Genomic DNA, 15,317 nt, shown 5'->3' with positions numbered 1-15,317 from the left:
ACATGTCTTCATGATTATCTTCACTACTTGATTATATATAGATATATACATAATAGTGTTCTGTCCTCTACAACATTCACTTATAGCTATGTCTTCTTGGTTGAATCTTTTGAACTAAGTGAATGTGATCGGACCCTAATCTTCTTTATGCTTTCTATCTCAAACTCTATCTCTCTAAGTCATATGCATTCTATTGAAGCTGTCGAATGTCTTCACTGCGTCCTTGTTAGCAGAAGATATAGAGACAACCATAAAGTCTGTTTTCAATGCTCATTCCTCCACATAAAATCCGGAGAAGTAGGAACGACCACCCGACAATCCAGGCGTGCGTAGGACGTGGAACAAACCCCAAACTTCCGCAAACTGGCCACGCGTTCCTCAGATGCGAATCGCCAGGGGCACCTGTGTAATAGCACAATGCCGCCCTTGTGCCTATAAATACACACTCACAGCGGTAACTATCTCTTCTTCCACCTCGCACGAACCCTAGCGCCACCGCTAGCTCTCGACGACGCCGGCGACGAAGCGCTTCGCTGCCGCAACCTCTCCGACGCCGTCTTCACGCCGACCGTGGACATCGTCCTCTCCGCCTTCGCCGTAGGTCTCCTCCGTCGCCAAGTTAGGGCACAGACGAGTGAACTGCTCGGCCATCAACTCCCTTCCGTCTAGCAGTTCTCAGTGTGGTAAATAAAACTTCCTTTTTACAGCCCTTTGATCTCTATGGTTCTGTCACTTTCTACCATAAGAAGTTTCTCTTCACACAGTTAGATCTCTCAGCTGCATCTCATAACATGCCTAGTATATTCACTTGTGCTTCATAAAGTAGTTAGATTCCTCACTTGTACTGATCTGTGGGTTCGTACAAATCTGGAACCAACTTCTTATCTATGAGTGAATGTCTTCGCACGATGAGGTCAATGTCTTCTAAACTGATTAATCTTCAAAACCTTCTGAGAATGCATATGACCTCTTCCCCTTCCCTCGCACCTTAATGCTGTCACAGGTACATGTCCGTGGGAGAATCCTTCGGTTCTCATAGTCTGCATTCATTTGCAGAATTCCTACAGCATCACATAAACTCTCCTGAAGCCAGTTCCTGTTGGTCCAGAAAAGAAAGCCTTTGAAGCCTTTGAAAGTTTTGAAGCCTTTCAAGTTAAGGTTTATGGCTTCAGAAACAGCAGCAAGAAGGGGGGCAGACAGCGACGTGGAGGAACATCCAAAGATCTGCCTGATGAACTGGTAGAAATGTATAAAACAGATCCTAAAGAGAATTATGGTCAGCGCAAGACCCGAATCCAATGGATTCGACGCTATTGGGCAGAACAATGGTTCAAGTACCGCTTCACAACCCAAGAGTATGCTGAGAAGAGTGCCATAAAAAGACCATGGGGAGACATCTTATTCAAGAACCTTGTAACCAGGTCCAGAGATGAAGCTATTGCCCAAAGCTTCTATCCATGCATGGTTCGTGGGCCACAGCCTGATGATGCACATCCGTCGTCACTACTCTGGTGTCGTGACGAGAATCTGTTCAAGTGCAACTTCCAGTTTGCCCAAAACTCAGCGAAGCAGAATAAGAAGAAATTTGGGTTAGACTTCAACCCTGGTTCCTCAGCATCAAGGGCAGATGGCACGCGAGAAGCAGAACCCAATGTCATCGGTCCGTATGCCAACCTTGAAGGCCTCATCACCTACATCTTGGTTCAAGGGACTGCAGTGAATGAGCCTGCAGCTGATACTGAGTCTGATGAAGCGCCTGCAGTGCCTGCAGTGCCGAAGCCAAGGCAGTTGAAGAAGCCAAAAGCTTCAAAGTCGGCCCCTTCACCAAAAATCTCAAAGGCGAAGCCATTGGCGACTGCACCTCCTGAAGACAGTGTGTAGTCTGAAGACTTATCACGCGTCTCAAGGCACCAGAAGGCCAGGATGCCTCTGTCTCACACTGGCAAAGAACTCACAGCTGCTGCCATCCTGCGTAGTGAAGCCATTGATCTGTCAAGTGATGAAGATCTTGGAGATGACGCTCTTGAGCAACTCATCAAGAGCAAGGAAGAAGCAGAAATCTTCAACAATCTGCCTCTCTTTGATGTCGCCATCATCCACAACTTCATTGACGAGTGGTTTGCCACACCAAACATCAGCTTTGAAGATCTACAGCTGCCCGTTGGCCTCAGCGTCGTCTTTCAAGGCGCTATTGCTTCAGAACTTGCTATTGCCTAGCGCATTGTTGAACTGAAGCAGAAAATTGATCATGAAAAGGCTCAGTTCAAGAAGCACATGGCCAAGCTCAGCGTGCAAGAAGTGAAGAGCTTCAAGATCATGTTGCATGAGCTGAAGGAAAACTTTCTGAAGAAGCGTGCAGAAGCTCAGGGTTCACGTGAGCGGATGAAGTCTCTGGCTGACATATGTGTGCAAGCCTATAATGAGGCTGAGAAGCGCAAGGCACTTGGGCGTCCTGGCATCGACCCCAAGATGGCCGCAAAGAAAAAGAAGAAGACTGTTCCAGCTGAACCAGAGGCACCAAGGCAGGAAGCAGTTCCGCTTGTCTTCCCAACTGCAACGACTAGCTCGAAGCCAAAGAGCCGGTCAACAGCTTCAGAGCTCAAGAAGACAAGAACTGCTGAGGCTGAAGCCAGGAAGAGGAAAAGCTCTGAAGCCTCTCCTACTGCCCCCAGCAAGAAAAAGAGAAAGACCAAGAAATCTCGGGCTGCTCCCATAGAGCCCTTGATAGTTGAACCTATTTCTATGGTTCACCCTGATGCAGAACGTCAACTGACGGTTCATGAGCCTGCTTACACAGAGGCTCCTGAAGCTGAAGACATTCCAGCAGCTGATCCCATCGCTGCTGAAGACATTGGTCATCGTGACAATGTCGAAGATGATGCAGCCCTTCCTCAGTTAGAACATAGCAAACTCATCAGCATTGGTCATCCAATGACGCCAATTGCACAGGATGCTTCATGGGCGGATCGCCCTCAAGAGGAAGAAGACTATGAGGCCCAGCCCACTCCAACCCCAAAGGCGTCGTCTGCATTCCGCAGGCTTCGCAAAGGTCCAAGGCCTCAAGTCTATGCTGAAGACATTCCGGCTGCATCAGCCGCAGAAGAAGCACCACAAGAGCCCACTCCTCTGCTCCACCAAGAAGCAGTTCTCCAGGAGAACGTGCTTGTGACTGACCCTCCAGCTAGTCAAGCGGAGGATGAAAATCTTGAGGCTGCCACAACTAACACAAAGCTAATGTGGAGCCCTCCCCAACAAAAGCTTCTGAAGACAGCGAAGCCACTGAACCCACCACTTCTGTTCCTGAGTCTGCTGCCGGTCCCCAATTCAACTATCATGTTGAGCACAGGCCTTAGGTCCAGAAGCCAATCCGAAGACTACCAAGGTTTCCAGGTCCTGCATCAGCACCTGGCTCCTTCAACATCAATGGCTTCAGGGCAGATAATACTTTCTTCAATAGCTCCAAGAACCCCTATTCAAGGGAAAAGGATTTCATCAGATAGGTTCTGGAGCTATCCTCAGCGCAGCTTACTACTCTTGCATACTGTACACCAAGGTCGCATTTTCCCACACAAGTGCCTTGATGTTGAAGCTATTGCTGGTCTGCCCTGTCTAGAGGAAGCGTTGGATTGCTTCAAACAAGTGGGTCTGCTGCAGTTTGTCACTAATGAAGAGCATTGGAACGAAGACTCCTGCTACAATTCTATGCCACACTGCACATCAAAGGATACAACAGAGATCCGAAGACTTGGGTCCTGGAGTGGATGACCGGCAATGTCCATCATGAAGCCAATGCATTTGATATCATTGAGCTCACCGGCCTGCCCACTCCTGGCGAATTCTTCGAGGAAGGCTGTCAACCACATTCTGAAGCTATTGAGAGCATATTCCAGAGGCCTGAACCAAATATGAGTCAGATGCTCTCAATGATGAAGCCATTGCCTCAGGATGCACCCTATCCAACTGAGTTCTTCGTTGAAGACCTTGAGTACCTGCCCAGGACCATATATCACATCATCCGGCGGACTCTCTGGCCCATTAAGGGACACTCTCCACATGCCAAGATTGAGGGTGCAATGAAGACTCTCATATTCTATATCCTGCATGGCAAATGCTTCAACGCACAGGATCTCTTCATACGCCAACTTGCAGCGTCAGGCTCAGAATTATTTGGTTTGAAGTTCTATGCTCCTTGGGTGATGAGGCTGATCAAACTGCACTCTGCGATCTCGTATCAGCCCTCAGCCCGAAACCATCGGATCTTCTTGCCAGATGTGGATACCTCTGCTGAAGCATATATCCTGAGCCTGCCAAGCAACCATAAGTCTTCAGAATGCAGAACACCAGAGCTTCACAGAAATTGAAGGTGTTGAAGCCATATCCAGGGTATATCCGTTGGCTGGCACTACACGTGCACAGCATCTACTGAAGCCACAGACAGCACAAATGCTCCAAGACCCAAGAAGCGTGCTCGTGTCCTCACTGACCGAGAGCTTCTTGTGGCCCTTCACCAAAAGCAAGATAGGCATCACGACTGGCTAAAGTCAGATGAAGAGCCTCTTGGTGGATGTCAATCGTCTTCGAAACCTTGCCACCAAGAATGCTTCGTTACACATGAAACCTGTCGTCGTACATGGAAAGGGCTCTCAATGATATGTGAAGCTGAACTTGAAGAGGATGGCTTCACAGAGCGTTCAAGTTTGACACCACACCTCCTAGAAGGGCTGTGATGCGCAACACACCATCAGTTGAAGACTCTGAGTTTTCTTCATCTGCTGCCACAGTTACTGCAAGGATCATTGATGAAGACGATGATGCTACTTCACCACCACCTGCTTCAGCACCTCCAAGTTCTGCACCGCCAAACAACTCCACCGACCCTGCTGCGCCTGGGAACGCGTAGAAAACTCTATGTCTTCAAACCTTTTTGGTCATTACTGACAAAAGGGGGAGAAGCATATGATGTTTATAGTCTTCAAGTGGGTCAATATGGGCGGGTGCCTTATGTTTTGTTATATTTTGCTTCGTGTTTACAACTCTTGTTTTTGCTTCATTTGGTTCTTTGAGTTGTAAACACTAAAACTCGATGGTCGTCTGCTACTTGTTTGCCACTCTGTTTGCGAAGATAAATTCCGCATGTGCGACGATAAATTCCGCACTTATCTCATTCTGCAGACGTCCATTTTCCATTATGCATGTCATTATCTTCATATACTTTCACATGCATAGTGGATTGTCATCATAAGCTGAAGTGGATCTCCACAAGTACAACCTGCCATGTGCATTTGCATTCCAAAAGCAAATTAACTTATATGCACATCTTCAGGGGGAGCCCTTGCAACTTATGAAGACAATTCCCTATCCTTTACAAACTTCACACTTTATATTCCCCGTTGAAAACTTCAACTAGTTTGTCATCAATCACCAAAAAGGGGGAGATTGTAAGTGCATCTAGTGCCACCCCTAGTTGGTTTTGGAGTATTGACGACAAACCTAGTTGAGGGACTAATGTGTTTGTGAGAATTGCAGGAAAACACAGGTAGAAGTCCCTCATTGATTCGGTTTTACTACCAGAGATGACCCCTAAAAATGTATGAAGACATTGAAGACAAAGGTGGTATATGAAGATATTCACATTGAAGACTATGACAAAAGAAGACACGTTATGAAGCCTATGGAGCTCGAAGACTTAGATCTTTCGTAGTTCTTTTTATTTTGTGTTGAGTCATAGGAACCACCGTACTGTTAAGTGGGGTCCAGGAGAACCAGTCAGAATGACTGAAGTGATGCCTAAATCAAAAACCTATGTCTTCGAGTGAAGACAATGAGAGCGAATCTTGTCCAGAGCCGGACAAGTCAGCTTTGCTTGTAGCCCAAGTAAAGTTGCCATGAGAGTTCGAAATCTGACCGTTGAGACACGTGTCAGTTCCTTAGTGACCCAGGGTCATTTCGGACAAATCAGGTCGGGTTGCCAAGTGGCTATAAATAGCCCACCCCCACAACCATAAACGGTTGGCTGCTCAGATTTCAGTGCACGGCTTTTGTCGTTTGAGAGCAACCCACCTCGAAGCCTTTGAGAGAAAATTCCTAGTGAGGAGAAAAGCCCTAACCACCCAGAGCCAGAGTAAATTGGGCATCACTTAAGTCTTCTTGTCTGAGTGATCTGAAGACTTATTACACTTGAGGACTGTGCATCCTCCAGACGGTTAGGCGTCGCGTTCTGAGCATCCAAGAGACATTGTGGATTGCCAGTGAACGAAGTATGTGAAGGTTTGGGAGTCTACCTTGAAGACTTACCTGAGTGATTGGGCGAGGACTATGTGACCTTAGCTCAAGGAGAATACGGTGAGGACTTGGTGTCCTGAGCTGCGTGTTCAGGACTGGGTGTCCGGAACTGTGTGTCCTAAGGTTTAAATACCTAGCCGCTCCAACCAGACGTACAGTTGTCACAGCAACTAGAATTGGTCCAACACATCATTGTCTTCAACGAGTCACTGGTTTCATCTTCACTTCCTTTTACTTACTGTTACTCATTGTGAAGCCATTACATGCCTGCTATATCCTTTGTCTTCACAATGTAACTGTATGATTTGTTTGGCTTCATAACTTCTTCCTACCTGATCCTTATTACACTGCAGCTACTTGTCATTGTGCTTTCACTCTATTGAATACTTGACCATGGCTTGTCTAGTGTAATCTAACTTCCGCTGCATAGTAATAGGCATATCTCTATTGTTTGTCTTCATAACTTCCACGTTTTGAAGACTTCCATAAAAATCGCCTATTCACCCCCCCTCTAGTCGATATAACGCACTTTCAGGAACAACAGCACAGGCCATCTATCTACAACCAACATAGACAAGCAAGATACTATCAGGTACTAAGTTCATGATAAATTTAAGTTCAATTAATCATATTACTTAAGAACTCCCACTTAGATAGACATCCCTCTAATCCTCTAAGTGATCACGTGATCCAAATCAACTAAACCATGTCCGATCATCACGTGAGATGGAGTAGTTTCAATGGTGAACATCACTATGTTGATCATATCTACTATATGATTCACGCTCGACCTTTCGGTCTCTGTGTTCCGAGGCCATATCTGTTATATGCTAGGCTCGCCAAGTTTAACCTGAGTATTCTGCGTGTGCAACTGTTTTGCACCCGTTGTATTTGAACGTAGAACCTATCACACCCGATCATCACGTGGTGTCTCAGCAGGAAGAACTTTCGCAACGGTGCATACTCAGGGAGAACACTTTATACTTTGATAATTTAGTGAGGGATCATCTTATAATGCTACCGTCAATCAAAGCAATATAAGATGCATAAAAGATAAACATCACATGCAATCAATATAAGTGATATGATATGGCGATCATCATCTTGTGCTTGTGATCTCCATCTCCGAAGCACCGTCATGATCACCATCGTCACCGGCGTGACACCTTGATCTCCATCGTAGCATCGTTGTCGTCTCGTCAATTTTATGCTTCCACGACTATCGCTACTGCTTAGTGATAAAGTAAAACATTACAGGGTGATTTCATTGCATACAATAAAGCGACAACCATATGGCTCCTGCCAGTTGCCGATAACTCGGTTACAAAACATGATCATCTCATACAATAAAATTTAGCATCATGTCTTGACCATATCACATCACAACATGCCCTGCAAAAACAAGTTAGACGTCCTCTACTTTGTTGTTACAAGTTTTACGTGGCTGCTACGGGCTTAGCAAGAACCGTTCTTACCTACGCATCAAAACCGCAACGATAGTTTATCAAGTTGGTGTTGTTTTAACCTTCGCAAGGACCGGGTGTAGCCACACTCGGTTCAATTAAAGTTGGAGAAACTGACACCCGCCAGCCACCTATGTGCAAAGCACGTCGGTAGAACCAGGCTCGCATAAGCGTACGCGTAATGTCGGTCCGGGCCGCTTCATCCAACAATACCGTCGAACCAAAGTATGACATCCTGGTAAGCAGTATGACTTATATCGCCCACAACTCACTTGTGTTCTACTCGTGCATATGACATCTACGCATAAAACCTTGCTCGGATGCCACTGTTGGGGAACATAGTAATTTCAAAAAAAATCCTACGCACACGCAAGATCATGGTGATGCATAGTAACGAGAGGGGAGAGTGTTGTCCACGTACCCTCGTAGACCGAAAGCGGAAGCGTTAGCACAACGCAGTTGATGTAGTCGTACGTCTTCATGATCCGACGATCAAGTACCGAACGTATGACACCTCCGAGTTCAGCACACGTTCAGCCCGATGACGTCCCTCGAACTCCGATCCAGCCGAGTGTTGAGGGAAAGTTTCGTCAGCACGACAGCGTGGTGACGATGTTGATGTTCTACCCACGCAGGGCTTCGCCTAAGCACCGCTACAGTAATATCGAGATGGACTATGGTGGAGGGGGGCACCGCACATGGATAAAAGATCAAACGATCAATTGTTGTGTCTATGGGGTGCCCCCTGCCCCCGTATATAAAGGAGCAAGGGGGGCTGCGGCCGGCCAGGGAGAGGGCGCGCCAGGAGGAGTCCTACTCCCACCGGGAGTAGGACTGCCCCCCTTTCCTAGTTGGAATAGGATTCGGGAGGGGGAAAGAGGAGGGAGAGAAGGAAGGGGGGCGCCGCACCCCTCTCCTTGTCCTATTCGGACTAGGGGGAGGGGCGTACGGTCCTGCCCTGGCCGCCTCTCCTCTTCTCCGTAAAGGCCCACTAAGGCCCATTTACCTCCTGGGGGTTTCGGTAACCTCTCGGTATTCCGGTAAAATCCCGATTTCACCCGGAACACTTCCGATATCCAAACATAAGCTTCCAATATATCAATCTTCATGTCTAGACCATTTCGAAACTCCTCATCATGTCCGTGATCACATCCGGGACTCCGAACAACCTTCGGTACATCAAAACATATAAACTCATAATATAACTATCATCGTAATGTTAAGCGTGCGGACCCTACGGGTTCGAAGACTATGTAGACATGACCGAGACACGTCTCCGGTCAATAACCAATAGCGGAACCTGGATGCTCATATTGGCTCCCACATATTCTACGAAGATCTTTATCGGTCAAACCGCATAACAACATACGTTGTTCCCTTTGTCATCGGTATGTTACTTGCCCGAGATCCGATCGTCGGTATCTCAATACCTAGTTCAATCTCGTTACCGGAAAGTCTCTTTACTCGTTCTGTAATGCATCATCTCGCAACTAACTCATTAGTTGCAATGCTTGCAAGGCTTAAGTGATGTGCATTACCGAGAGGGCCCAGAGATACCTCTTCGACAATCGGAGTGACAAATCCTAATCTCAAAATACGCCAACCCAACAAGTACCTTTGGAGACACCTGTAGAGCACCTTTATAATCACCCAGTTACGTTGTGACGTTTGGTAGCACACAAAGTGTTCCTCCGGTAAACGGGAGTTGCATAATCTCGTAGTCATAGGAACCTGTATAAGTCATGAAGAAAGCAATAGCAACATACTAAACGATCGTGTGCTAAGCTAACGGAATGGGTCATGTCAATCACATCATTGTCCTAATGATGTGATCCTGTTAATCAAATGACAACTCATGTCTATGGCTAGGAAACATAGCCATCTTTGATCAACAAGCTAGTCAAGTAGAGGCATACTAGTGACACTTTGTTTGTCTATGTATTCACACATGTATTATGTTTCCGGTTAATACAATTCTAGCATGAATAATAAACATTTATCGTGATATAATGAAATAAATAACTTTATTATTGCCTCTAGGGCATATTTCCTTCAAGCTGGTGCCCTCCTTTGAGGTGGATGGAGAGACAAGGATGGTGGTGGAGGCTCGGTGAGCTGTGGAGTGTTCGGGCGCACGAGTTCCTGTGATTTTATGGATATACACCCATCAATTGTGTGTTGGAACGTGCGAGGTTTGAACAGTCCGGCGAAAAGGAAGGCGGTCAAGGAGTTTCTAGACACCACCAAAGCTAGCTTAGTTTGTCTTCAAGAAACCAAGATGGATGTAATAGATACCTTTGTAGTAATGCAATGCATGGGACCGCTCGTTTGACGGATTCACGTACTTGCCGGCGATTGAGACTCGTGGTGGTATTCTTTTGGCATGGAACTCTTCGATGATCGATGTCCATAATCTACAAATGGACACTAACTCCCTCACTGGCATGATCTGCCCGAGGGTGGGAGTGGCATGGTGGATTACGGTTGTGTACGGGCCGCAAGGAGATGCTAGGAAAATTAACTTTCTTGCAGAGTTGTCTCAGAGAAGGACACTTTGTCAAGGGCCGTGGATGGTTCTTGGCGACTTTAACATGATCTTAAGAGCTTCAGAGAAAAATAAGGTGAATATCAACAGAAACATGATGAATAGGTTTCGACAGTTTGTGGATGATCAGGAGCTTAAGGAGTTGTACATGCACGGGCGCCTGTTCACCTGGACGAACGAAAGGGACAACCCAACCTTAACGAAATTTGACAGAGTGCTTGTCACAGTCGACTGGGAGCTTGACTACCCAGACTGCTTACTCCAAGCTCTGTCCACTGGTGTTTCGGATCATGCGCCTCTTTTCCTAACAACCTGTGCGCCTTTCTCCCAGAAAAAGAGATTCCAGTTCGAGCTTTACTGGACGAAACTGGAGGGTTTTGAAGAGGCAGTTAGGAGTGCTTGGAGATGGGACGAGGCGATTACTAATCCCTTCAAGAGATTGGATGCACTATATAGGAATGCTGGTGCTGCCCTGCAAGCATGGGGTCAGAGGAAAACGGGGAACATTAAGTTGTTAATGACGGTGGCCACGTGGGTGATTTTTCGACTCGACAAGGCTTTGGACCATCGCCAGCTTTCGCCTATGGAAACTTGGCTGCGGCGCACGCTTAAACTTTGCCTGCTTGGACTGGCCTCTCTCGAGAGAACCATTGATAGACAAAGGTCTCGCTTTCGATGGCTCAAAGAAGGATACGCGAACTCAAAATTCTTCCAAGCAGTGGCGAATGGGCGAAGAGCAAAAAACTTCATTCCACATGTTAAATGGGGTGATGAAATCATAACGGAGCAAAGTAGAATGGAAGAGGTCTTCTCAGATGCTTTTCAAGCCCTCACTGGCACGGCTCAGGCCAGACCCTACACGCTAGACATGAACTTCTTGGGAATAGAGGCGCAGGACTTGCAAGACTTGGAGGCTATATTCACCGAGGACGAAGTTTGGGCCGTAATCAAGGAACTTCATCCAGACCGCGCCCCCGGTCCGGATGGATTCATTGGGAAATTCTACCAATGTGCTTGGCCAGTGATTAAACACGACATCATGGCAACTATCATGAAGCTTTTTGTGGGAGATGGAAGAGGTTTTGCCAAGCTAAACAGAGCACTGATGGTGCTGATTCCTAAAAGGCCGAATGCAGAGCAGGTGAGCGACTTCCGTCCGATCAGTTTACCTCATAGCCCGTCGAAGATCTTTGCGAAGCTTCTGGCAGTTCGAGTCGGGCCGTTTATGAAGGATCTAGTCACTTTCAACCAGTCGGCCTTCATCAAAGGACGATGCCTTCACGACAATTTCCTCCTTGTCAAACAAGTAGCCAAAAAGATCACTTCGCGGAAATGCAAGGGTGTCTTCCTCAAATTGGATATCTCTTTTGCTTTCGACTCCCTTTCTTGGCCGTTCTTATTTGAGGTGCTCAAGGCGAAAAGTTTCGGGCACAGGATGATCAAATGGCTGTCCATACTTATGCAAACAGCTTCAACTCACATCTTAGTTAATGGCATGCCGGGCAGAAGCATTATTCACGCGCAGGGCCTCAGGCAAGGTGACCCAATTTCCCCGTCGCTATTCGTTATTGCGATGGATGCCCTCACAACAACAGTCTCTAGAGCTTCAGAGGAGGGAGTACTAAGCTCATTCAGAGGCATCTCGGCGGCTCAACGCATTTCTATCTACGCCGACGATGTCGCGTTCTTCATTCGCCCTACGCTCCAAGATCTGTTATTCGTCAGGGAGGCATTGCTTGTGTTTGGGACGGCCTCGGGCCTTAAGGTGAACTATGGCAAGTCCATGGCGAATTAGAGGGGAACAGGAAGATATAGCTAGGGTGACCAACCTACTGCGATGCTCGCTTGCGGAGTTTCCTATAAGGTATCTTGGATTGCAACTGGCCACTCGTCAGCTGACTAGAAATGAGTGGCAACCTCTGCTCGACATGGTGAAGAAAATGGTCCCTGGATGGCAGAGAGGGTTCATTCAGAGATCGGGCAGACTGGTGTTGATCAAATCCGTCGTCACTGCCAGGCCAGTACATCAACTGCTAATCATGGATGCTCTGGAGTGGGTGTTTGAAAAGATTGATGCATGTATGAGATTGTTCTTCCGGGCGGGCAAAGACAAAATCAATGGAGGTCAATGCTTGGTTGCTTGGAGCACCATTTGCAGGCCAACATGCTTCGGTGGGCTGGGAATTAAAAACTTGAAACGCCAAGTCCTAGCGCTCAGAGTTAGGTGGGAATGGTTGAGAAGAGTTGACAAGGATAGGCCTTGGAGCAACCTTGCGCTCACGGTTGATACCGATGCAACAATGGTGTTTGATAGCCTGGTGAGAATAGAGGTTGGACGTGGCGATCGTGTACTCTTCTGGAAAGACAGATGGATACAGGGCTTTAAAACTCAGGACATTGCCCCAAACATTCAAACCATGGTGGAAACACGAGTGATCAACTCGCGAACAGTGCAACAAGCGTTGGCTCATAACAGATGGGAGCAAGACATACAAGGTGGCATGTCATTCATGGCACAACTGCAACTAATGCACCTCAGACATGCAGTGGCCACATTACAGAGAGATCCCTTGGAGGAAGACAAGTTCATTTAGCCTTGTGCTGGAGAGGAGGGCACTTACTCGGCAAAGCCCACCTACGATAGGCTCTGCCAAGGCCTGACAAGAGCTCCGGCGGCCACTTGCATCTGGAGAAGCTATGCACCGCTAAAACTCAAGATTTTCGCATGGCTGGCCTCGCAATATAGGATATGGACTTCGGACCGGAGAGCTCGACATGGTTTGCAAGATCTTCCATCGCCTTGTTTCACCTGCCTGCAAGATGAAGACAATGTGAAGCACATTCTTACTTGCTGTGTGTATGTCCAAGAAGTTTGGTTCACCTGCATGGATAAGCTTCAGTTACCAACCACGGGACCATCGACGGAGGACACTATAGTGGAATGGTGGTTACAGAAGCGCAGAAGCTTCCATGGAAAGGAGAAAAGAGGTTTTGACAGCTTGGTCATATGCACAGCGTGGGTGTTGTGGAAGCAGCGAAATGCCAGAGTTTTTAACAGAAGAGAGCAGCAAATGACGGCGAAAGACCTAGCTGGTGTGATCTTAGAGGAGATTAGAGAATGGAACTTAACGGCTAACGGTGTAGGAGGATTGCAACGTTTTGTGAGACATTGAACTAGATAGATTGAGTGGAGTGGGTGCCCCCACGACAATGTTCGCATCGTCATGCGGAATCTTGTAAATCTTGTTCTCCTTCTATAAAAATACGCAATTGAGTACCCTCGAAAAAAAAGCATTTTAGAATTTTGCGCAAGTAGAGCCATTTTTTTCTTTTGGAATCTGATACTACATGAGAAGCCGCTCTCTACAAAAACGTATTTGCAAGTTTTGAAATAAAAGGATCATCTGTGATCCAGTGATGATGAGAAAATGAGATGCGCAGTCTCGTTTCAGTGCTCGATGCACCACCTGTTAATTTTTTTTAGCTTATTTTAGATTAGATGATTGTAAGCATCCCGTTCCTTAATTAATTTAAGGCACTTCATTCGTGCACGCACGCGCGCACACACACAAAGATGGGTCCGAAATAAACCCAAACATGCCAATGCGAATCTGCAGTAACATCGATGGATGAACCACTAGGTTGGACGGCAAGCAAAATCGGTCAGAAGCTACTCGCTCAACATGCTGAGTGTGCAAGCAATCAAACCAGGAAGGGACTCACTCTCCATGTCTGGACATTCAATTTGGCATCAGTTTGGACTTTGGAGTACTTCGCAATGCCCGACACAAATATCAGCTCAGCTCCTCGTCAAGGTGAATGGGGAGAGAGCTCACGCAAAATGCAGCCTTCCAGTTCCAGGATTTAAATCCAAGCAACGATAATATAAACCTAAGGTTTGCTATGCATTGCTTACTAGTAGTGATTACTACAAGTGAAGGCAGTAATAAGCGAGACACACACACACAACACAAACTGTCTTCATAGTGAGCTTGATCTCGCAAATGACTTCCTCTACAGGAAAACTTCCTTCACCTTGCCGTTCACCACAAGCTTGCACAGCCCATTGAACGCATCAGCATCTGCAATATAAACATGATAACAGGGTTTAATGTTGTTACAAGGGGGAGCAACAGTGTTTTTTTTTTTTTGAAAGCGGGAGCAACAGTGTTGGCCAAAAGGAAAGCTGCTACAATGTAAAAAATTATAATTACTCCTGTTTTGCCTGCAAGAACATATCAAAGATATACATAAAACTCAAAGCCACCAGAAAGCTTCCCCAAAATGAAGACTTATTTGCAATTAGCTGCGGTAAGAATGCTGAAATGTTGGGCTATGCACGGCAGCTTATGAGCTATAGGACCTAATTTTTCCTACCAAAATATAAATAATATGTTAACCTGAGATCTATTGTAAGATAATGAACACTTATACTGGAAAAATGATTTAAAATGACAAAAAAATCCAGAAAAGATGCACAAGTAGTAAATGTTCGAGCCCGTGTAAATTTTCGTGGACAAAAAATCACCTTTGCACATTGACGAAGAGCTCCCAAGAATTCAATTTTTGGAGCACTAATACATGGCATGAAAATTATTCGTTTTCCATGAAAATTTTACAAGCATATAAAGGACTGAAGCATTTACTCCCTCCGTTCACAAATATAAGATGTTTTGGGTATTTCAATATGGACTAAATACGGACTGAACTGAGTGAACAAGCACACACTAAAACATGTCTATATACATCTGATTCAGAAAAAAGCTAAAACATCTTATGTTTGTGAACGGAGGGAGTACTTGAATAAACTTTTTAACACTATTTAAACTAAAGATGTGAGTCATTTTGCATAACCACCCAAGTCAGTTCTGGCTTTAGATTCTTAAGTATCGAACAATAGTCTTAAGAGAACAGAGGAATACAATTTCTAAATTCTAGAATTTTGCATCCCAACACAAGCAATCACGTGTGTTCTGCTGATGTTCTACAATAACGTGAGTATGGATGAGAAATGCAAATATTTGCTT

General features: G+C 46.1%; 1 protein-coding gene across 1 annotated transcript in view; it reads right to left on the bottom strand.

Annotated features, from left to right (window-relative positions):
* Positions 1–13,983: 13,983 nt before the first annotated feature.
* LOC123061021 (replication protein A 14 kDa subunit) overlaps positions 13,984–15,317 on the bottom strand; it is a 3,213-nt gene continuing 1,879 nt past the window's right edge. Inside the window, exon 3 of the mRNA XM_044483911.1 lies at positions 13,984–14,372. Coding sequence (XP_044339846.1) covers positions 14,305–14,372 — 68 coding nt within the window. The 3' untranslated portion in view covers positions 13,984–14,304. The remainder of the gene's footprint in view (positions 14,373–15,317) is intronic.

This window comes from Triticum aestivum, chromosome 3A (assembly GCF_018294505.1).
Source record: "Triticum aestivum cultivar Chinese Spring chromosome 3A, IWGSC CS RefSeq v2.1, whole genome shotgun sequence".
Lineage (NCBI taxonomy): Eukaryota > Viridiplantae > Streptophyta > Magnoliopsida > Poales > Poaceae > Triticum > Triticum aestivum.
The sequence above is the reverse complement of the archived record's forward strand: the minus strand, read 5'-3'. Positions and strand labels throughout refer to the sequence as shown.